The sequence below is a fragment of the Psammomys obesus genome, unplaced genomic scaffold (assembly GCF_907164565.1).
Source record: "Psammomys obesus unplaced genomic scaffold, mPsaObe1.curated_primary_1811, whole genome shotgun sequence".
Taxonomy (NCBI): Eukaryota; Metazoa; Chordata; class Mammalia; order Rodentia; family Muridae; genus Psammomys; species Psammomys obesus.
The window spans coordinates 3,929,376-3,954,308 of NW_026591643.1; the positions used below are offsets into that span (position 1 = coordinate 3,929,376).

Genomic DNA, 24,933 nt, shown 5'->3' on the forward strand with positions numbered 1-24,933 from the left:
TGTTTGTATGTGTCCATGTGTGTATACAGCAGGGCATGTGCACTTGTGCACTCTGTGCATGTGGAGGTCAGAGGTTAACACTGGGTGTTTGGCATGATCACCTTCCACCTTAATTTCGATTCAGGGTCCCCCCCCCCAACCTAGAGCTCACTCACTGACTAGCCTGGCTGACTCACACACCCCAGAGATCCCCCTGTCAGTGCCTCCTTAGAGCTGGGATTGCAGGCATGAGTCACTGCACCTGGCTTTCCTGTGGGTGCTGGGTTTGCACAGCAAACAGTTCACCATTGAACTATCTCCCCAGACCTGGGAATACTTTCTAAGCACAACATCAAAAGCAAAAAACAAGGGGGATTAGTAGATTTGATTTTAATACAATTCTTGAACTTCTAAATAATATATTTAAATGCGGAAAAGCATTGTATACAAAGTCATAAAATGTAACAATTTCATATTTAAACAACATTGGCAAGAAGACCAGTATTTTCAAAACTGATCTAACCACTCAATCAAGAAACAAAGCTGAAAGCCAGAAGCAGTGGTGTGTGCCTATAATCCTATGCACTGGGGAGGCTAAGGTCAGAAGTCACTTGAATATAAGAGCCTAGGCAACATGGTAGACTCAGTCTCAAAGGAAAAAGCATTGAGTATCTGTAGAAATGTAGACATGCATGCAGGCAAAACACCCATATGCATAAAAAAATAATAAAGTAACACATTTTAAAAGAGTAAAAGAAATTTTTAAAGCAGTGCCTGCGATAGCTGCATATCTTCTTCTCTGAAGACTGAGCCTTGTCCTCAACATGCAGCAGACTGATCACTTCCAGAAAGGCAGCTAAACATTATGAGCCCGCACACTCCAGATCCCGGTACGTGAACGATAACCAAACCTCTTGGTCTAGTTCTTGTGTCATGTGTGGAATCACGTCCAATCGGTCTAGTGCTTGGTCAGATACGCAGGGCTCACCTCTATTCTGAGACAGGCTAGTCACAGTAAAGGACATGTACCCACACTGATCTCAGTGACTCTAGATGAGCAGCAGCAAAGGCACTGATTTGAATCAAAGAAAAAGAAGATGACAGCACCCCCACTTCTCACTGTAACACAGTGAAGGGGACATACTTCAGTTTCTGAGTCATTGGAGTCCAGCTGTGGTGGAAGGATAGGCAGCATGGGCTGACCCATTTTAGCCATCCGAGAGATCAGCTTGGCCTTGACTGTATCAGGACTCTGAAAAGAAGGTACAAACACCACTGTGACTGAGGTTTATGGCTTTCAAACAGGTGTACTTCTTTGCCTTGTGTCAAAACCCTTAGCTCCACTCTTACTTATTAGAAACCATTTCTTCTAGAAATCAAGAACTGATGATACCAAATACAATACAAATACTATGTAAATACAATATTGAGAAAATAATGACAAGAAAGATGTCTATCTGTGCACATTTATCTCATATGCGATCCCTATATCCTCCTCAAAAGAAAGTAAGAATTAAAGATGTCATCTATAGAAGTAAACAATTAATAATATCAACAGTAAAAGTAAGTCCCTATAGACTAGGAATGAATGGATTTCATATGCATGATCTCTTTTAAACCAAGTGAGAGTGCAAATGCACATTTGGTTTATCCTGCTGGGTTTAGAACAGTCTTTACCTATATCAGACCAATTGCCTATGAGGCGCTTCCTGCTGTGGCTGAATGCACACAGGGCTGGAGGAAGGCCTGGCTTCACCCGTCCATCACCTAGTATCCCAGTGGTAGGGGAAGGCTTTGCTTGAGCTTGAAGTTCTTTGTCTACCATCTGGTCCACCTCCAGCGCACTCAAAGCTTGCATGGACCAAGCATTCAGATCCAAATCTTACTGAAATAACAGGTGGTCCTCTTGTCTGACCGTTGGGGAAACAGAAAATCTGTAACCTGCTCAGAGTCAATGGATGAAGAAGCCTCGTGCCTCTGAGAGAATGAAAGTAGTACAGGATGCCTACTCTTTCAGTTAAATGAGTGCTTGCCAATACCCCTCCCATATACACCTTTGATGGTGAGGGCAGCGGTAGTATTTTGTTCTTTTTGAGATAAATATACATAACATAAAATTATATTAGCATCAATTATAATGTGAACAATATGCCAGATATAATACTGAAAACTTAGGAACTGTTCATTTCCTTATGTCAGTTTACAGATAAAGAAATAAAACTATGTTTAGAGAGTAAGTTCTTCAAGATCACACAGAATAAGCATCAAAGAAAGCCAAGAATTAACCTCTAATCCATTCCTGTTGGGATAAATGGCATCTCTAAGATGAAAGGACATTTTACCTGAGGGCTCCACTCCGAACCTCATACCAGAGCTAGTATACCATCCTAGTAATACCAGAGCTACCACTCATTAAAAACAACTTAACCTGGGCTCTGCTCTCAGAGCTTTACAAATATCCTTAATCCTCACAGAACTGTAAATGAGGCTGTAAAAATTATTTTCACCGCAATAATGAAGAAACTGAGTATTTGAAAAGTTAGATAGATCATTTTCTCAGGGCCATATATCTTTTCATTCAGAGCTGTGGAAGTAAATGGCCAGGCTAATTTCTACTGATTAATTTCCAAGTAGAACAAAATGAATTTGGTAACGATTAACTTCTATCCTACATCAGTGGCTCTCAGCCATGTGCTAGGCACATGAAACAAGCATTCCAGGGTTCAGGGTACAGACTCATACTTACTACATTTACAGTAAGCTGCTCACTGAGAGAGTTAGATTTGGAACGAAGAACCGGCTCCCTGAAATCAAATAAAAAATCCTGAGATAATACAAAATCTATAATCACAAGCCCAAATTAAACTGGCTTTAAAACGTTATTTTTAAAATGTTGAACTGAACAGCTAAAACAGAATTTTAAGCCCTCTTTATTTGTACAATCCTTGAACCACCAAAGCTGAACAACCTTTCATTCAAATTCACTCCACTTTCCCATAGGCCCTGCATTCTGTATTCATACCCTTTGTCCTTTGCTCAGCTTCCTTCCTAAGTTTTGGAGGTATTCTATGACCACTTTTACAGGTATCAATCCGTTGCCAGAAGAAGCTGATGCAGCGCTTTCCTGATCTTGTTTTTTCCAATCACTTCAAATCACTTGTAGTTTTAAACTATACATCAAGAAGCATGTTGAAGACTCCTAGATCTCGCTTGCCATGGCCCTAATGTCTTACCCGGGTTTGAGAGGCAGTGTTGCAGGTGGTGTCACAACAGGATCAGCTGAGAGGCTGTCAGCAGTGGGTACGGGGGAGGGGGCTGCAGAATCCCTGGAGCACATGCTGTGACCATCAGAGCCAGAATCTCGGGCAAACTTCACCTAGGGTGGAACAAAAGTACACACTTGCCCTTCCATACTTGTACTTATTCTTTAGCATAAGAATAAGTTGCCTATTCAGTATAGGTAAATTAAAAAAATGCAAAAGACAAAAAAAAAAATGGTTAGTTACAACTCAGCTATTATTACATCATCTTCGTGAATGAATGAATCCATGTATGCTTTTACAAATGGGGCCATAGCTTCAAAGCTGTTCTGCTTACTTGGTTATCCATTAGTGAACTTCCACGTCACTAAATATCTATCTTCACTGTTCTGAGCTACTGAAAAGTATGTCTAACTTCAAGGTCATGCTCTTTCCTGCTACAATTGACAAGGTAAATTCTTCACAGGATTTTTTAAAAGAACTTATAAGTATGTACTTATTATAAAAACCTATTTCACATAACTAGATGGCTTATTTCTATCACAAATAATATGTTAATAAATAGCTCTATATCTAGATCTTTGTATATCATCTCACATAGTTCCTGATTTTAATTCCTGTAAGTTAAATTACTAGATAAAAGGTATACTCTTGAGCCCAGAAGACTATGTGGGTAAAAGACTTCCAGCCAAGCCTGACCACCTGAACTCGACTCCCAGACCCTTGTGGTGAAGGAGAGAACTGATTCCTAGAAGTAGTCCCCTGACCTTCACACATGTATTGTAGCATGCTTGTGCACACAGGTACAAGCACACTATCGATCAATCAATGTTATTTTAAAGAGTGTGCTCATTTTTAAAGACTTCTATATAAACCATCAAATTCTCCTTAGGAAGTATGAACTAGTTCATAAGCTGTAGCAGTGCATGAACCCTTCTCAACACTCTTGACAGTCTAGGGGTTAGCATTATCAACTCCAATTTAAAAAGCTCCAATTCCTTTCTAAAAGACTGAATTTCTATTTTTAAATTATGCATATCCTGTGTGCCTAGGCCTTGCATGCTGAGGCCAGTAGAGGGCATTGGCTCCTCTGGAATTATGAGCTCCCTAATGTGCTTGGTGGTAACTGAACCCTGCTCTTCTGAAAGAGCAGAAAGTACTCTTAACTATTGAGCCATCTCTTCAGCCCCTCCTTCAAAAAGAAATAAAAACAAACAACAAAAAAACAAAAACCACGGTCTTTACCAGGGTCTTCTTGGCTTTTTGTTTAATCAGCATAGATATTAGATATGATAAGGCATTTGCTTTGTTTTCTTTTCTTTTCTTTTTTGTTTGTTTGTTTTTCAACATAGGGTTTCTCTGTGTAGCCTTGGCTGTCCTGGAACTCGCTACGTAGATCAGGCTAGCCTCAAACTCACAAAGATCCACCTGTCCCTTCCTTTCAAATGCTGGAATTAAAGGCCTGTACCACTTTGCTCAAATCTAATTTCTTGATTATTGCTAAATTAGAAAACTTTTGCTTGTTACAAGTCAGTATTTATAGCTTTGAACAAGTTTGTTGTCTATTATTACCCATGATTTCCTCAAGCTCAAAGAAAAATTGAGAGAATCTAGATGTTTAGGGGGGAGGGCTGGAGAGGTGGCTCAGAGGGTAAGAGTGCCTCTGCTGGCTGTTCTTCCACAGGTCCTGAGTTCAGTTTCCAGCTACAACATGCTGTGTCACAACCATCTATAATGAGATCTGGTGCCCTCTTTTGGCATGCAAGCAGAATGGTATGTGCATGGTGGTGCACACCTTTAATCCCAGCACTCAGGGAGGCAGAGGCAGGTGGATCTCTGAGTTTGGGGCCAGCCCGGTCTACAAAGCAAACACAGAACAAGCAAGGCTATATAGAGAAAACCTATCTCAAAAAATAAATAAATAAATAAGGCAACCAGGGACATATCACTGTAAGATTAGAGTGGCCCAACAGAGAAAAAAAGTCTCCCATGAAGAGGACTACCTCTCTGCTATACCCTCTCTGCTCTATGTAACTGCTACATAGAAACAGCTATAATATTAATTTTCTTCTGTTGTATTTTATAGATTCTAGTCACCAGTACCATACCATTTCAACATAATAATAGCAAGGTCATTTGGGAGAAGTGATACTATAAATTAAACAAAATTTGTTGCTATTTTAGTATAGAAATTATACACATTCAAAGATAGGGTCTCACTGTGTGACCCTAGCTGACGTAAAATTCATTAGTGGACCAGGTTGGCCACAAACTCACTAGGATCTAACTGCTTCTGCCTCCAAAGTACTGGAATTAAAGATATGCACCACCAAACCTGGCTGACAAGATTTCCATACACTAAAAAAAGACAAGCCACTGAACTCCAATGCTATTCTCAGAGAAAACCACTAACTATTTCTTCTGAAGCTTTCAGAAATTCCTATGAATGCAGGAACATATGTGTCTTTTATTTATATGTATATATATATATGTGTGTGTGTGTACATATATATACATATATACACACACATACATATATAAGTATGACTATGTATACAAATATGTGTGGTCATTAAAAATATACACCACCATGTCAACATGTTTATGTAGATTCTGAGGACTGAACTCAGACCTCATACCTGAAGGTAAGCACTTTATCAACTTTCTCCCTACCCTTCTATTTCTACTTTTTAAAAGCAATCTGTAGCTTCAGTCACTTACCCGCCTAACTTCTACCTCAAACACCAGGATGGAGTCTGCTGGCTGGGTCCAGCCTATTACTCCCTCAGAGCCAGAAGCACAGGCTGAAGGAATGATAATTAACCGCTTTCCTCCTTTCTTCATGCCCAGTAGTCCATCCTCTAAGCCCTACAGAAATCACAAGTGGGAAATGCTCATCAGTCCAAAAGCACAAGAACATGCACACAAACACATAAACTCACAAACAGCACACGAGCACACACACAGTAAACAAGCAGAAAAAAAGATTACACGCTGGCATATGTGGAGTTGGATAAGGCACATAGCTGATGGAAAAAAGAATTATATAGTATTAAAAGAGAACGGAAGCTATCGATCACTAACCACATCTCTCAGGTGGTTAAATATCCACCTGCTGTTTAGCCTCATGATTGTTAGTATTGCCTTCACCTCCTAAGTGAGAAAACAGCTTCAGTTGCTGGCCTAAGATCATACAGTCAACAGGTGTTAAGCTGAGGCTGAACATGAGACTCTGAGGCGCACGCCTTAACTATTTAACAAAAAAGGGCTCCAAAGAATTTGGGGGAAACAGCCATACTATGAACATGGTGTAATGCACTAACACGCCCAATACCATGACAGTGTACATATGTCAAATGCTCACTGATCAAGCACAGTTCACAAGTCAAATCCCAGAGCAGTGCTTCTCATGCTACATCAAATCAGACACATGAGAACCAAGCACTACGGTAGCTGCCAGAAGAAACAGTGCCACCTCTCCATCAGGCTGCGGGCACAATGAAATAATTTCCTCAGAGCCATAGGGTGAAAAGACAGGGTGGGGCTGAGACAACAAATGCACTCATCTTAAGTACAGCTTCTCACAGGCAAACACCTCCTAAATGTCAACAGTGTAAAACACCGTTTTCCTTCCGACTTTTCAACCAAGCAATTCCAGACTCTAGAAGATAGGGACAGGTTAGAGATGACAGAGCGTTTAAGCTAAATTCCAAAACAGGATTTTACCTTGACAACTTTTCCTGATCCTAATTTCAGTCGAAGTGGTTTATCTTTGTTAGAGGTAGAGTCAAAAACCTGCCATTTGGTAAAGCGAAAAAAGTCAGCCAATTTAAAAAAAAATAATCATCGGGATGATAATCAACTAATGGGGTCAGTACTTTCTGAACAGAAAACAGCAGATCTATAATGGGCACATAGTTCCTGAAAAAGCTAAAAAGTGGAACTACAACATAGTTGGAAGTTATCACAATAAATACCCCTGAGAACAATGATTTGGCAAATGGGGGAAAAACCCATTTCTGGCACCATTAACTGAAGCACTTTTCATCTATAAAGTATTCTCAGTAAATGTACTCATTTGGTGCTGAGACAGTCCTTCCAAGTAAGCTGAACAAGTATCACTGACCTCCATGCACAAATGGGGGAATAAAAGAGCGTAATGGCAAGGTCAAATTGGGATAAAATTGGGACTTAATCCCTACACCCTTGTTTTTATTTTTGTTTTTCTTTTGGTTTTTCAAGACAAGGATTCCTCTGTGTAGCCTTGGCTGTTCTGGATTATGTAGACCAGGATGGCCTTGAACTCACAGCCTGTCTCTGCCTCCCTGAGTGCTGGGATTAAAGGCATGCACTTCCACACCCAGCTCCAAACCCTTGTTTTTTTGATACAGGGTTTCACTATGTAGCCCTGGCTAGCTTGGAATTCACTATGTAGCCCTGGCTGGCCTCAAACTCACAGAAATCTGTCTACACCTGCCTCCCAAGTGTTGACCTGAAAGAACTGTGCCACCATGACCCACACATTCACACTTTTAAAGTCATAGAGCTCTTTTTGTCATATCATATTGTTTTTATGAGTATTAAAAATATTAAAAACTTTTAAAATATTAAAAACTTTTAAAATATTAAAAACTCAAAAATTCCAACATATTTACAGTGTCTGTTAAAAAGAAAAATGGTAGCTAGACTTGTGGCAAGTGCTTTTAATCCTGGCCTCTGGAGACAGGGGTAGAGGCAGAAGCAGACAGACCTCGGTGATGTCCAGGCCATCTTGGTCTACATAGCAAGTTCCAGGCCATCCAGGACCACATAGTAAGCCCTTTTCTCAAAAAGGAAAGAAAGATGGTGAGAAGATCTAAATAAAATCTATTTCTTAAAGATATATTCAAGTTTTAAACTGGCAGTGTGTTTAAACAAGACATATACATGAATTATCCTGGGGGAACTGTTTCTACCTAACCCTGACAGAGACTGTGTGGGCACTGCTCACACTTGCACAGGAGCACTTGGTGAGTGTGCCCCAAATGCAGTTATGGAGACTAACTGAGCCTCCCCACAGGTTTCCACTGGCGAATCGCCACAGTTCCCTCTCCACGTGCATCTGGAAGGCCGCATGCCATACACAGGCAGAACTTGCGGAGTACGCTGTCTTACCTGGCCCAGCATATGATTCTGAAGGAGCCAGCCTGTATAGGCTACTTGTAAGGAATCTCCAGTGTCCACAGCAGGGCCCTCTGCTGCAAGCAGGTCCTGACACAGCACTGTCTCCAAGGAAGAAACGCTATTGCACTTGGCCACACACACCTGCAGGGTCAAAATCAGACCATAAGCTTGGTTTAAGCTTCACGGCCATCCAACCATTGCTAACATTCTTTCTCAAACACCTGCATCCAGTGACAAACAGATTACAAGGTTACAAGTAAGCAATTCCAAAGTCAGTAATCTGGCCAGGAATCAAGGTGCCTAACAAGACAGCACTGGAGTCAGAATGTCTGGATACAGAGCCGGGCATTACCAGTTCTTAATACTGACCTGAGGCAAGTAACTTAATCTCCATATACCTACCCATTCCCACTTGCAAAAAGAGCTTTGCAAATCTTACAGGGTGGTTGTGAAAATTAAACGGGCCAATACGGAGTACTTAGCAACGCACTTAGGAAGTAACAGTAAGTAACAGAGGCTCCAACCTTATGGTCTAATAATCACCTTCCAAAGACCCAACCTCCTACTTCCATTACTTTAGAGATTAGATTTCAATAATGTGACCTCTAGAGGGAAAGGTACATGGTACATTCAAGCCAAAGCAGACAAAATACACATTACTAGCTTCTAAGTAATTTTTCATGATGTGGAAAGAAAAACTATATAAAATAGAGAACTCTTGAAGAAATACCCATACTTATACCTATTACACACATTTTTTTAAAGTGATGTAATATATGTTCCTCTGGGTAGTAAAGTTATGATTTTGTGTGTATGTTGTATGTTTGTGTGGATGCACATGTATATTCAGATACATGTGCATTTGTGTATATACGTATGTGTGGAGGCTAAAGGACTACCTTGAGCGTTGGTCCTCAAGAGCTGCCCATCCTGCATTTTGAGAAAGTGTCTCTCACTGGCCTGGAGCTTGCCAAATAAGCTACACTAGCTGCCTGGGGAATGTAGGGATCCAGCTGTGTGCCTCACCAATGCTGGGATTACAAGCACGTACCACCGCTCTTGGCTTTCCCTTTCTACATGCTTCTAGGATTGAACTCAAGCCCTCATGTTTACACGGCAAGCCCTTTACCAACTAGCCCTTAAATGACGTTTTCAAAATTTTGTTTCTACATCTTCTACAATGAGTTTATAAAATTTTGACACTCTTTTGAAATGCTACTTTTACAAGTTTCATGTATCTTTAAGAAAACTATGTAGCAGCTGGGTGGTGCTGGCGCATGCCTTTAGTCCCAGCACTTGGAAGGAAGAGGCAGACAGATTTCTGTGAGGCCAGCCTGGTCTACACAGTGAGTCCAGGACAGCCAAGGCTATACAGAAAAACCCTAGCTCAAAAACAAACAAGCAAAAATTGTGTTACAAGAAAGCTGTGATTTGTGTGTGTGTGTGTGTGTGGTATTGTGCGGCTGCATGTATGTGGCTACAAGCAGGGACTCTGGCTGAACCCACAGCTTCCCAATTCCATTAGTCTAAGCAGCCAGTTGGTCTTAGGAATCCATTTCTGCCACATCCGTCCAGCACTTACATGAGTGCTGAGGATGTGAACTCTGGTCCCGACACTTGAACAGCAACAAGCATTTTAACCACTCCAGACCAGCAAAAGAGTGTTTAATCGAATAAGCTTATAATTCCCCATTTTTCCCTTTAAACATTTCCTCAGGCAGTTTCAGTAAGAACTTCTATTCTTTTCCTGAAACACAGCAAGTCTAGTGGGTTCTTTGCCTTATCATTAATAGCACAGAGAAGTTATGGTTTTGCCATAACTTAAATAAGGAAGACTCCAGACAAGCGCTGTGGCTTTGCCCAGGAAAGAGTAAGAAGACGTCACCTGCTTATTGAACGCCACAGCGGCCTTCTCTGACTCAAACATGATAGACCAGTTTTGTCTCTGGTCATCATAAAAGGTGCTGTAGTTATTGGGCCGAACCTGGGAAAAGAAAAAAAAAAATGTTTGGATAATTCAAGCAGAATGGCACGTGAGTAAATATGACCTCCTCAGCTCACGAAGGAGGACTGATTCAGGGACTAGAGAGGCAGCTAAGAGGAGCCCTTCTCCCCCACCGCACCCCTACCAGTTAGCCACGCTCCCAGACGGAGCCAGGAGACCTTTCTGAAAGGCTGTTTACTGATGATAGCCAGGCCTGAGGAGAGGATCTTTTTCTATCAGGAATGTTCAGGCCCATCCCTCCCAAGAACATAAAGGGGCTAGTGATTCCAATGTGAGGAACTCTTACCATTAGCTCAAAGTTCAGATGAATTGTAGCAACAGTCACTGGCTGCTGCTGACTGAGGTAAAGAAGAATCCTATACTGTACTCAAACACAAAAGGCAGAAAAAGAAACATGTTAAAAGGCAACACAGAATCAGCAGTAAGACATGAGGCTATACTTCATATAGCTGTAAATCTCAAAACTGCTTAGACTGTGAATTACAATTTTTACCTACTTTCATTCTGGCCTCACTTTAACTGCAATTAGCAATAGCTTTACTTTGCTGGCATTTCCATTTATATGAGGGGTGACTAAAGGGTGGTAACTAGGTGCCTTACAGAAAATACAAGACAGATTTGGTAGTACATGTCTGTAACCCCAATATTTGGGTGGCTGAGACAGGACTGCCATGAGTTTGAGCTCAGCATGAGCTATAAAATGAAACACTGTCTTAAAAAACTAACAAAAAACAACAACAACAAAAATCTTTCTAACTTGAGGGGGGAAATCATACATGTACAGCTCAGTAAATTTTCACATGTATATGCAGGTAGCTACTAGGCAGACTGAGACAAGACCAATGTTTTCTACATCCTAGATAGCTCCCTCTGCCCCCTTCTATCAATAATCTCCTCCTACCCCTCAGAACCACTACTCTGACACAGTCACAGATCAATTTCACTACAGTTACATTACTATAAATGGATCACAGATATTGAATTTGTTCTGCTTTTTTCACTTATAACATAAACTAAGCCTTGTTACTTCATTTACCAGTACTTGGTTCTCTGTACAACTGTTAGTCATTACTATTCTATATGAACAAATCACAACATCTTTATCTACTCTCCTAGTCATGGCTTTTCAAATTGTGTACAGTTTGAAACCATTATGGATAGTGTATCTATGAACTTTCTCTGTGTCTTGTGAAGGACATGGACATGTACCTAATAAACTTCCTTCAAAGTTTCCCATAATAACTATCTACTGGAAATGGATCTCTCAAGTTTTTCTTGTCTGCTAATTTATTTTGCCCTTATTTATTACAGATATTTTTCACGGCATAGGATTATGCATAGGGTCAAGATTATAGTACAGAGCTAGAGCACGTTCTTAGGAAGATCATGAATGAGAAAAAAAACATAAATGAACTTTGAAGGAACTGAGCTAATAAAGTAAGTTAATCACAAAAAGACATGATTTTACTTCCACGAGGGATCTAGAACAGGCAAATTCACAGACATAACGGATTGGAGGTTATGGGGGAAGAGGGATAGGGGAGATGTAGTGTTACCACTTAATGAATGGTTTCTGTTTGAGAATATGAAAAAAAAATGGGAATAGTGGTGATGAGTACTTAGTAATTAAGGCCACCGGATTCGGGCTGGAGAGATGGGTCAGCAGGTAAGAGCACTGGTTGTTCTTCCAAGGGGCTGGAGTCCAATTGCCAGCACCCAGCCAGAGGCTCATCACCATCAGTAACTGCAGCCCCAAGGGAATCCAACACTCTCTTCTGGCCGCTCTTAGAACCAGGCGCACGAGGAGCACACAGACATACATGTAGGCAAACCATCCATATAGAGATGATAAATAAATATAAAATAAATAAGGCAAAATACCCACTGGACTGTGTACTCAAAATGTTAAACTAAAAAATGTTATATATTAAAAAATGTATGTCACAGTCAGCCTTCTTGTGAATGGATTCCAGTCCTATAGATTTAAACCACACACTTTTTCTTATAGTCCTTAAATAATACAGCAACTGTGTAGATTTAAAGTCTATTAGATGTTACAAATAACTCAGAGGTGATTTAAAGCATATGGAAGGATATACAAGTATAATCCTCTGCCACTTTACCTAAAAATATTATTTTATCATATATATCATCATTCTATATCACAGATGGGAATGACTGTGTACATGTGTACTATACAAGGACTAAGCAAACATCCAAAGAATTAACATTCACCCTCTGGGCTAGAGACATGGTCAGTAGTTAAGAGCACTTGCTGCTCTTCCAGAAGACCTGAGTCTGGTTCCCCAAATCCATGACAGGAGGCTCAAAACCAAATGTAACTCTAACTCTAGGGCACAGATGCCTTTGGCCTCCTCAGGTGCCTGCATTCATAAGCATATTACCACAGGCAGACGCAAATACTCACACATAACTAAAAATAGTAACAAAATAAATATTTTAAGATAAAATTTGTCCTCAGACATATGGGAAGCTATGAAGGCTGCTATGTGATTTTACATGAGATATTGTTTTATTTTTCAAAGTGAAGGGTTGAGCCCTCAGTTCAACTGTAGACTGACCTGGTTTAAGACATTAGGAAAAATCAGTTTCCCAGGGCTAGAGAGTTGGCTCAGTGGCTGCACACAGTGTCTCTCTTGCATTAGGACACAGGCTTAATTCTTGTCCCCCACATGCAGCTCACAACCATCTTAACTGCAGTTCCAGGGATCCAATGCCCTCTTCTCACCTCCATGGGCAATGCACTCGTTTAGTACACAGAGAAACAATACAGACAAAATATTCATACACCTAAAGTAAAATAAATAAATCTTAAAAATTTTAAGAACCAGTCTATCTCTGAATTGTCCTGATTCTCAGGCAGGACCTTTCCAAGCTTTTGGCTGAAAACCTATCTACACTTTAAAATCTAGCAAATACAGGAGGGGAAGATAGCTACTACTTGTTACAGGTCCTCTCTCTCTCTCTCAAGTGGCTCTCCAATGCACCACAGAGCTGCAGAAATTGTTCTGACTCTGGCATAGTACCTGGACTTCTATGCCACCCCTGAATTCAACAAATGCCCCAGGGAAACTGACATTGAGCCGCGAGACTCTCCAGTTTTGTCAATTTCTCTTTTCTTGAGCAGTCTCTCTGCTGCCTAGACTACACGTACCATCAGCACTATGCTCAAAATTCAGAGCAGAGGCTGCCCAGTGCTGGGTTTTTTCTTTCTGAGATTTTCATGTATCTTCCCTTCATCTTTCTTCAGCTCTCCAGTGAGGTGGGTTTTTTTTTTCTTGTTTTGTTTTGTTTCATTTTAATCCAAAGAACTTTACAATAGAATTGTTGTAATTTCTCTCTTTCTTTCTTTCTTTCTTTCTTTCTTTCTTTCTTTCTTTCTTTCTTTCTTTCTTTCTTTCTTTCTTTCTTTTTCTGGTTTTTCAAGACAGGGTTTCTCTGCCTTGGCTGTCCTAGACTCACTCTGTAGACCAGGCTGGCCTTGAACTCACAATGATGCACCTACCTATGCATCCCAGAGTGCTGGGAATACAGGTATGCACCACCATGGTGTTGCTGCTTCTTTCTTTTTTAAGACAGAAGGTCTGTAACCCTGACTGGCCTTGAGCCCACAGAGACCTTCCTGCCTCTGACTCTCAAATCCTGGCTTTAAAGGTGTGTGCTATCAGCTATCGGCTTCTATTTTCTATTCCCTGTGAATGGGTGCTTTATCTAAATGTATGTCTGTGTGCCGTGTCTGTGCCTTGTGTGTGGCACCTACTGAGGCCAGAAGAGAGCACTGGATTCCCTCCAACAGAAGTTGGAGAGCTGTGAGCAGCAATATAGATGCTAGGAATTGAATCTGGGTCCTCTGAAAGGGAAGTCAGAGTTGTTAACCACTGAGCCATCTCTCCAGCCCCCAAAATTTATTTCATTTCATATGCATGGGTGTTCTGCCTGCTTATGGCTGTGTATTAGATGCATGCACTGCCTACAGAGGCCAGAAGAGGGCATCAGATCCCCTAAATCGGAATTACAGAGTTGTGAGCCAATATGTGGCTACTAGGAACCAAGCCCAGGTTCACTGGAAGAGAAGCCAGTACTCATAACCATTAAGCCATTTCTTCAGCCCCTTAACTGCTTTTTTTGAATTGCTTCTCCAACCTACCACCTTTTCTGGCAGTCAAGCATAGTGATATCTCAAAACTAGAATTCTAAGATCCAAATTGTAATTTCCAGTAAATGAACAGGTCCAGATAATAGTCTTCAGAAGCTGCTAATACACAAAGCAAGAGGCAGCCAGGCATCATTTGCTTCCTAATGGGAATATGAAAGATTTGCAGGACATGGGAACCAACTGCAATGGTTAACCTCATTAGATGTTGATTCAAATAGAAGTATAAGAAGAAAAACAATAGAGGAAAAAAAGAGATTTGGACACTCCTGAAAGTGGCTGAGACTAAGATGCACTATTTACTTTCTTGGGTGACAGTGGCATGATAGTTGTTTTAAGGATCTCATCTCTCAGAATTATGTACTAAAGCATTTACCGCTGAAACCGTATATTGGAGATCTGTGTAAAACAACCTGAGTGGGAAAAGAAAGAGGTTAGGGTAGGATCACAGATGAAAGACTAATAACCGTAGAGCTTATGCTAATACTTGTGGCTTAATATTTAAGTCCCACTGATTTGTGTTTCAAATTTCCTATACTTGTTTTGGAGTGTCTCAGAGTGTCGTTCTTTGTGTCGGTCACCATGGGCAGCTAATCTTAGCTTTGTGCTAAGAGCAGCTGAACAGCAAGAACCCTGTGTTCTCTGGGCCTCTAAAATACACTTCACCTTGACTAATATACAGTGGTCAACTGCTCACCCTTACTTTCAGACTTGCAAAGAATAAATGTTGGTCCTTAACACAGGCTTAAAGATGGAATGTACTGACAGTACGATGAATGATCATTAGCTACCCAATAATGATCATTAACTACCCATCCTTGACAGTTACTCTAAAGCTTTCTAGTCTCACACTAGAACCATCACAAGGGAGCTGTCTAAAGCAAACATTCTAAGCAGCTGCACTTTTTTTTAGTGCATAACAGTAAGCAAACTAGGGCCATCTACTCAATCCTAATAGTACCCACTTGGAGTTATCCTCTGACCAGGCCAATAAAAACCAGACCCCTGGTATTAACAATACTTAGGATGTGGCATATGAATAAATATTGGTCTTCTTACCTCTCTGGTTGTGTGGTTCCCCAGGACAGCAGCTCCAAATTTGCCCTGCTTTGCATATTGACTATTTATACTATTGAAGCAAGAAAACAACAAATATCAGAACCCCCCTAAACCATGATGAGCCAGTTCTCTGTTCTCACGCAGCTAGGCATTTGGCCTTTAGAAAAGGACAGAGGCAAGCAGTTTTTTACTTCCCTTTCTTTCTTTGAGACAGGGTGTAATTGGTATAACTCTGGCTGGTCTAGAACTTGGAGATCCTGCAGTCTCTCCCTCCCAAATGCTGGGATTAAAAGTGAGGGCTACCATACCCAGACCCAACTTCTTTATTCTTGAATCATCCATTATCCACAGCATCCTTTAGAAGTTAGGAAGCTGCTATGGAGGACTTAAACACTACCAGCACAGACATGATAATGCTGAGTTTCTCTGAGGCTCTGTCTAGGCAAACGCTGAGAAAATAGGCTGCAATGCACACAGGCTTCTGAGAAAGGACAGGAACTGCAGCCTGCACTTCCCTGCCCTCCACCAGCGCAAGGAGCTTTCTCTCCCAACTACTTACTATCGGTATGCATACACTGCAGTTGCAAACAGCACTGAGGAACTGCTTGTGGTGGCTGTTACTGGTTTTGGTGCTGTCTGAGTTCCTGAAGATGAAGAAAACAAAGATGTCATTCATTGTTTGATTTTTTTTTTATATTTCATACATTTTTTATTAATTTGAAAATGTTACATGTTCCTTTTCTGGGTACATTTCTCTTCCCTACACTAAAGAGGCTACTTGTTGTGTCTTTTTCAAACTATTCTCCTACTCCAAAAGAGGAATATTACCTTATATAAAGTTTATTACTATCTCTGGTTATTATATTTCAAAATAGGATTTGTAGTCTTATTTATAATTCTAATAAAATGATAATTTACACACCAGAAAAACAGACCCAATTATGAATTCTAATCTTTGAAATGACAAAACAAAATCTTAAGTAAAGCTTATTGAACCTATGGACAATTTTTAAGTCTTACAGTTTGGAAGCATTACTGTAATGTAACTGATAAGTGATACATTTTTTTTGTACAATCTTAACTATTTAATTGTATGAATACACCTCAAATGTAGCCTCAGAATTCCACTTCACAATTTACAGTTACCGTAACAATGCTTTCACTGTCGTCGCTCTCCTCACTGGAGCCACAGACAGCTCTGTGACTTTGTCAGGTGATAAAGAAATAGGCTGCGACTGAGCTTTACACAACAACAGCTGAGAAGGCTCGAATCACTCCAGCCCCAATACTATACACGACAGGCAAATTTTCTGGCTGGACAAGAAGTCTAGAAAATAGGGCCATACTACAGCTTTCTCTTCTCTTTTCAGTGCTCTAAGCTAAGGTATATAAAGCTAGATCCTCTTCCAGTGCAGGGAATTTAGGATAATATGGATGAAAGTTCCTGGAAGGAACCCTACCTGACACTCAACCCTACAAGGCTAATCAGCCAATTAGAAGGCTAGTGATTGGGCAGACATAGGAATGTTTGCAGGTTCACAGTCCAATTACAACTATTCTGAGCTTTCTCCAGCCCCTTAACAGGGTCCTCTTACTCACTCCTGTGTCTAATCTAACATCCTGGTGACTAACAGGCAGAGCCTTCTGGAATGTATTAACTTAGAAGACCACTAGCTTCCACCAAACAAAAGGCTAAGAATGTCATCAGACCGGCATACAGCAGAGATTTCCTCAGTCTGTTTTAACCTCATGCCTCCACCAAGGCACATGAGAAGTGCCTTGATTTGTGACTTTCTTTGTTCTGTTCCCATAAAATTTCACCAAACTGTTACCACATTTCATTGTGAGATTTGGGGAGACCTGAATCTGTGTTCCTGAGCCACAATGGCTCATTTTTGGCTTCAGAATAAACTCTTGTCCCCTTTGAGGTGATGGCTCTACTTTTGCATCAACATTTAAATCACACCCATTACCTAAATCTGTCAATGGCTATACAGTAATGCTAATGATTCAAAAAGGCATGTTAATAGTAAATTGCATTCTGCTGTTGTTTTAGTTTTTGTATGTCTTTCTGTCTGTCTATTGGAGACAGGGTATTCTTTGTGTCGACCAACATGGTCTGGAACTCATGATCCCCCTGCCTCAGCCTCCTGAGTGCTGGGATCACAGGTGTTCACCATTACACCCAGTGGTAAACTAGATGCTAAGCTCACTAGATGAATATCTTGGTAGAAAATCAATGAGAGAACACTAACTAAAAATTAGTGAAGTTACTTTCAAACGCCTTTTTCTCTTTTATTTCTCTGTATGAACACCTCTCTTCAATTTTAGAGTACAGTGTAGAATGTCAGATAAACATAAGAAAGCACAATGAAAATAAAAATCACCCATAACCTCATCACTCAGATTAAACATCAGTAAACAAGTATTTATTCTGAGTCCTTTCTCTGTACACATAAGCTTTGCAGTATCTTTTTAGTATTTTAAATCAAAATGAAGATTCACCTTGGCCTCTTCCATTTCTCAATGACTATATTATAAGTCTTCTCTATACTTTCCAAAACAAACCTGGGTGGATGGCTCATGGCAACTGCCTGAACTGCTTCTTTATTATGACAAAATACTATGACTAAGTCTAGGAATTTACCTAATTTCTTTTTTTTTTTTTAAGATTTATTTATTATTTATACAGCATTCAGCCTGCATGTGTGCCTACAGGCCAGAAGGGTACACCAGATCTCATTATAGATCATTATGAGTCACCATGTGGTTGCTGGGAATTGAACTCAGGACCTTTAGAAGAACAGCCAGGGCTCTTAATCTCTGAGATATCTCTCTAGCCCCTACTTAATTTCTTAGTGTGCTTCATTTCTTTGAGCAGATTCCAAATTTTCTCTGTTATACATAATGCTATGGTGAACATCCTTTAAAACACACAAACACATTTTTTTGTGTGTGACCTCTGACTCCTTTCTTAGACTAAACTAAAAACAGAATTCTGAGATGAAGCAGTATAAAGACTTTTTCTTGACTCTCCCCTGCCCCAGTGTCCTTTGGAAATGCCTCGGCAATTTATACTCTCATCAGGAGTACAGCTGTGACTACTCCACATCACTGACAAGGGGACTGTCTTTTTAAATCTTCACCAAGTAACAGGAAAACAGGAAGCAGGGGCTAACCATCTCACTGCTGTTTTATCTGAATTTACTGATTATAGGGAAGCAGAAACTAAACACTGCCCCAGGGCTTGGCACCCAGAAACAGGATACTAGCCTAGGAGGAACGGGAACGAACTGTGAAAAATGAAGTGACCCCTCTGTTATTTGCTGATTTTCTTAGGGGTTTGTTCTATATTTTCCTTACTGTGTTGAGAAGCAATATGCAGTTCAGTTTAATGTGTACTTTCTGGTATGCAGCACTCTAATAAGTGTTTTCTCCTGATGGAGTAGTCGACAGGAGTGGGCTGGGGAGGCCAGCGTTAGACATTAGTCTCTGTGGCGGCCATTCTAGCATCCTCCTTGGGGTGAGGACAGTGACCTGCAGTGCTCTCAGGCTAGCATCACCAAGCTCATGCCCTGAAGAGGGAAAGCTGTTTCTGCATCTGCCAGGGACACAGGCAGAGCATGGCCATCACCCTGATCTTCTCATTGGCTCAGGGTTCTTCCTTCTCTGAAGTCAACATGATTCTGATTCTTGGACTGGGCACTCAAGAGGAAATCTTATAACGTGTAGTCTTGAAAAAAAAATGTTTTTGAGGAAAATTTCTCTACTAAGTTAGTAAAAACTAAGTTAGTCTCCTTGTTCAGGGGATGATTAGATTTTTTTTTCTTATATTCACTAATTCATTATACATTCATTATATATATTCTTATATTCACTAATTCATTATCTATACTTATATCCACAAATTCATTAGTAAACTTATGTTGAGCCCTTTTTAATTTCTTCATTTGAAAAAAAAAGCTTTCTTCTATACCCTACTTATATCTATAAAGGTAAAAATCTCTGTTTATTCACTCCAGTGTGACTTTTAGCTTCTTCACTTGAAAAATACTTTTTTTAACAGAAAAATATTAAATTTCCCTACCTTTCCCGGGCATGGTGGAATATGCCTATAATCCCAGCACTCTGGAGGCAAAGGCAAACGGATCTCTGAGTTCGAGGCCAGCTTGGTCTATAAAGCAAGTCCAGCCAAGGCAACACAGAGAAACCCTGCCTCAAATACCACCCTCAAAAAAAAAAAAAAATCCCAACATTATGAAAAAAAGGGAGGAGGGAGGGCAAGGGAGATAGCTCAGTCATTAAAAATGCTTGCTGCCAAGCCTGATGGCCTGAATTTTATCCTGGGACCCATATGGTGAAAGGAGACAACTGACTCATTAAAAAAACAATTAACCAGAATTCTATGAGTAATTCCAGTCAATTCACTGAACCCAGGAGAGGGTACCATGAGACCCCTAGTCAGGCAGAAATACAGATAGCCTGACTATCGACTGCCTTCTTAGGTGAGGAAAGTCTTATAAAGTAACCCTCTATGTGAGGGATCTGACATTATGCCCAGGCAGAAAACTTCAGAACTGAACTGCATCACAGGATACTCAGATGGTGTCAGCTGCAAAACTGCTTAGTGCCTAAGGAGGATCCTCCACCAGAACTGCAGAAGTGTGCCGTGAGGACTCCAAGGGAACGAACAGGAGTGTCTGTGTCTTCCTCTTACACGCCATGCATGAGATGCCAACATCCTGCCAAGTATCCTCAGACTGGTCAGCATCATGCCTGGCATGTAACAGGCCTCCACTTAGAAATTCAAGTATTTAGCTTAATGTCCCTCACTTCCTGCTCTCCTCAGGGCTTTCATATCACAAACCCCTTATCCTCTTCAGCTTCTTGCCTCAAAACAGCAAAGTACAGAGGAAAAAGAAAGCTGTGCAGTCAAGTCAGTTCAGATTTCAAATTTCAATCCTGCCAGTACGGTTGACTGATCAAGTTCTGAACTGCTCAGAGCCTCCAAATTCCGGTCATGTTGCCTACTTTACAAAATGGTTGTGAGAATGAATCCACGTGAAGCACCTAAGACACGGTGCAGACACATTAGAGCCATCAGCTGGTCATTTCTGCACCCACAGTCAGGAAGCAGACAGAAATAAATGCTGCTGTTCTAATCACTCTCCTTTTCACTCAGTGCTGGATCCCAGCCCATGGGATGGTGGCAGCCACACTAAAGTGGGCTTTCTTACCCAGTTAACCCATTATAGAAACTCCTCACAGATATGCCCAGAGCTGCTCTTCTAACTGATTCTAAGTCCCATCAAACTGACTTAATCCTCACAGCATGTCACTTTCCAAGGACAGCCATTCCAACTAATCTATATTAAGACACAATCCTGATGCCTCTGAACTTACCTGTTGCTGCTATTCCCTGGCCTTTCTTAGGCTGCTTTGGGGCTGTGTACTGGAAGAATTCATTTCCATGGCCCAGAGTTGCTTGATCCAGTCCAAAAAGAGAAGCCAGTTTGGCACTGTTAATGGAAAAGGAAAACAAAATTTCATTTTGACATGTCCTGAATTTGCAATTACTTTAAACACTGATGCCTGTAATCTTAAATATCTCTGGTGGTGTAACTTACCATTCAGTAACAGAAACAGCTACTGGGGCTCTCGGAAATCAAGACCATATTTGTGATTTGATATCAACAGTTGACCCAAGCTCCATCTGAGTGTACATCCTAAAGATTTTTCACATGCATTCACCACTCCCCACTCTTACTGTCACTTCCTCAGTTTATGCTGCCGTCACCTCTGTCTAGTTTGACTACTCCAACAATCTCCTAATTCACTTCCCTACTGTGTCTTATATAGTTCTTTTTTTTTCTCTACCTCTCCCCCCCAGCCCCCGCCAGCTCTACTGCAGTACTGGGGACTAACCAGAGGGCCTTGAGCATGCTAGGCAAGTGCTCTACCACTGAGCTATATCCACCACAACCACCCCTTTCTTCTATGTTACTTCACTTTACAATGAAGTCTTGCTAAATTGGCCAAGCTGGCCTTGAACTCTCAACCTTCCTATGTAGCTGGGATTATAGGCCTGAGCCACCAGACCCAACTCTTCTTACCCATTTCTTATACAAACTCACACTGCATCTACGTGATTATACTTGATCACTTTTCAACATTAGTAAGATACAGACTTGGAACTTGGGCCACCAAGATGGCTTAGTGGGTAGAGGTGCTTGTCGCCAATCCTGACAACATGAGCTCAAGCTGTAGTAATAATGTGGTGAAAGGAGAGAAACAATTCCTATAAGTTAACCCTGACCTCCATACTCATGCTATGGCACAGGTGTGCCTTTGCCCATGCATCTACACATACAATAAATAAATAAATGTAAAAAAAAATTTTGAAATCCAAACTGTACAAGACAATTTTAGAGTACACTTCAAGATTTCTTCTCTCCCTAGTAGAGGAGGGGAACCAACCAACCCCCAAAGACTTCAACCCAAACTTTACCCTGTCTATGAGATGTGAAGGGACAAAGAGCAGATAGAGCAGAGATTGAGGGAATGGCAATGGCACTATGAAAGCTAAGGTCCCAACCCAAGACTCACACTATAGGAGAGTGCCAACCCCTGACACTATGAACGACACTCTGCTAAGCTTGCAGACAGGAGCATAACAAGAGTTGTCCTCTGAGAGGCTCTACCCAACAGCGCCTCAAAACAGATGCTGAGACGCAAAGCTAAACATTGGGTGATGCATAGAAAGGCTTGTGAAAAAGTGGGAAGAAAGAGAAAAGGACAGGAGGTGACAGGAGCTCCACAAGAAGACCAACAGACCCAACTAACCAGGCCCAGAGGGCTTGCTGAGACTGAAGCACCAACCAAGGACCATGCAGGAACTAGACAGAGGCCCTCTACACAGATGCAGCAGACGGGCAGCTTAGGCTTCATGTGGGTCCTCTAGTAAGAAAGGGGGACTACACTGGACGCAGACTCACTTGCCAGCGTTTTGATCACTTCCATCTGGCAGAACTGCCTTGCCAGGCCACAGGGGAAGAGGACACACTCAGTCCTGATACAACTTAGTAAACTAGAGTGGACAGGAAAGGGAGCTCCCCTTTTCTGAAGAAGAGTCGATGGGGAAAGGAAAAGGGAAGGAGAGTGGGACTGGAAGGGGAGGAGGGATGGGGCTACAACAATGATGTAAATTAAATAAAGAAAAAAATCTCATCTCTCATCTCGCCTTACTTCTGCAGCTTCATACTTGGCCACTTCTTACCTCCAACTGTGTGCTGCAGGTACTATAAGAAACCTCCAGTTTCTTTTTAAGATCTTTAAAATAATAATTATTATTGGAGTTTGTTTTTGAGACAGGTCTCACTACATAGCGCTGGCTGTCCTGGAAATCACGATGTAGACCAGGCTGGCCTCCAACTGAGAGCTCCGCCTGCCTCTGCCTCCCCAGTGCTGGGAGTAAAGGTGTGCACCTCCATGGCCATCAGGAAGATTTTTTTTTCTGTGTATGGATGTTTTGACTGCTTGTGTCTATCCATCACATGCATGCAGTGCCTGCACAGGCCAGAAGAGGGCATCAGATTCCCGGGGACTTTTGTTACACAGGATCTTAAACTGGCATGTGGGTTAGGAATCAAACCCAGATTCTCTGGAACCCAGAACTCTTAACCAGTGGGCCATCTCTGAATTCTTGTATAAGGCAATAATTTGGGGGAGGAGGGACATATGCTGGAGATTAAACTCAAGAGTCTCATGAAGGATGGGCACAGACTTTATCATTAAGCCACACCCCCAGGCCAACGTAAGATCCTTTCAAACTCCAACCTTTAGACATGCATTCTTTCAACCTGAAGCATTCTTTCTGGCCTGCTCTCTCTAGAAACTGCCCTAATCTAAGTTAAATTGTTTTTTCCAATGGCTTAAGAGATGTTAGGCACTATACTAAGTCCTAGGGAGACACAGTGAGCAAAATGATTTTTTCCAGAAGTTTATAGTCAAATGAGGATGTTAGATATTAAGTAACATATAATCACAAAATATGAATTATCCAAACGGGCAACAGTTATTCAGCATTGTACTCCAACTAAGTCCTAAATTTCTTTTCATTAATTACTTAGCCAGTCTGTTCTATTCTGTTATAGCAATACAAATCAACTGAGAAAATAATTAACTCTCGAATCCAGTCTAGCCTTGAACTCCTCTTCTCCAAAGTTCCTCTTAGTTTGGGTGTACAAACTCTGAAGCTTCTCAACAACACAATTCTTCTGGCTTTTTAAAAAATATAATTTATATGTACATATAAATATAAGTTAGCATTTCACAAAATACATTCAATGTGGTTTGGCATTACTATTTACTTAAAGAATGCTTCCTTTAAGTGTCCTATAAATGGAGCCACAAATGCTTACTTTAAAGACAACGAGGTTCAAATGAGGTTTACAAGTGTAATACATGAGGAAGAGTAGCTGACTTAACATCATCAAATGCTAAAAGAACAGAGAAGAAACTGAGATTTTTCCTTTTAACCAAGGTGACCTAAAGACTCCCTCTCCTTTCTTTCTTTTTAAAGTGTCTAACTATGCAGCCCTGGCTGCCCAGAACTCCCACTGTAGACCAGGATGGACTTGAACCCACAGAAATTTACTTTCTTCTGCCTCCTGAGTGCTGAGATTAAAGGCATAAGCTACCATGCCTGGCTAGGGTTCCTTAAAGAAGCAAAATTCTGGGAGAGTTGAGCAATACATTTAACAATAGTATTCAACAATAATAAAAAACTGTCCAATCTTATATATATTTTAATAGCTTATCACTACTGTGTATGTATGATGTGTATGTGTTTGTGTATGTAGGAGTGTATGTGCTGTGTGTGTGCATGCTAGATAGAGGGCAACTTTGTGATTTACGGGGATTTAGCTTAGGTTTTAAAGGCCTTATCCACTGAGCTATTTTGCTGGCCCAAAGCTTACATCTAGATAAGGTATAATTGCTTACATACAAATAATTGGTAATAAAAAGGTCAGGTAGGGCTGTAGCTCATAAGCTCACTGGTAGAGTACTTGAGCCCAGGAATTTAAGAACTTCCAGGGTGCTGGGCATGGTGGTGACACCTGTAATTCCAGTGCTCTGGGGGGCAGAGGCAGGCAGATCGCTGTCAGTTTGAGGCTAGCCTGGTCTACAAAGCAAGTCCAGGACAGCCACAGCAACACAGAGAAACCCTGTCTCAAAACACACATTCACACACACACACACACACACACACACACACACACACACACACACAC

The 24,933-nt window shown here is 41.0% G+C and overlaps 1 protein-coding gene across 3 annotated transcripts in view; it reads right to left on the reverse strand.

The window, feature by feature from the left end:
• The window catches only part of Fkbp15 (FKBP prolyl isomerase family member 15), a 54,563-nt gene that overhangs the window by 26,041 nt on the left and 3,589 nt on the right, over nt 1–24,933 (reverse strand). For 2 of the 3 annotated variants that reach the window (XM_055611703.1, XM_055611702.1), the window contains exons 2-12: nt 21,044–21,159; nt 16,200–16,284; nt 15,641–15,710; nt 10,694–10,768; nt 10,288–10,386; nt 8,394–8,543; nt 6,966–7,034; nt 5,961–6,107; nt 3,213–3,355; nt 2,726–2,783; nt 1,124–1,231 (exon numbers count right to left, since the gene is read on the reverse strand). In XM_055611703.1, coding sequence (XP_055467678.1) covers nt 1,124–1,231; nt 2,726–2,783; nt 3,213–3,355; nt 5,961–6,107; nt 6,966–7,034; nt 8,394–8,543; nt 10,288–10,386; nt 10,694–10,768; nt 15,641–15,710; nt 16,200–16,284; nt 21,044–21,159 — 1,120 coding nt within the window. The remainder of the gene's footprint in view (nt 1–1,123; nt 1,232–2,725; nt 2,784–3,212; nt 3,356–5,960; nt 6,108–6,965; nt 7,035–8,393; nt 8,544–10,287; nt 10,387–10,693; nt 10,769–15,640; nt 15,711–16,199; nt 16,285–21,043; nt 21,160–24,933) is intronic. The other variant, XM_055611704.1, reaches the window with a different exon arrangement.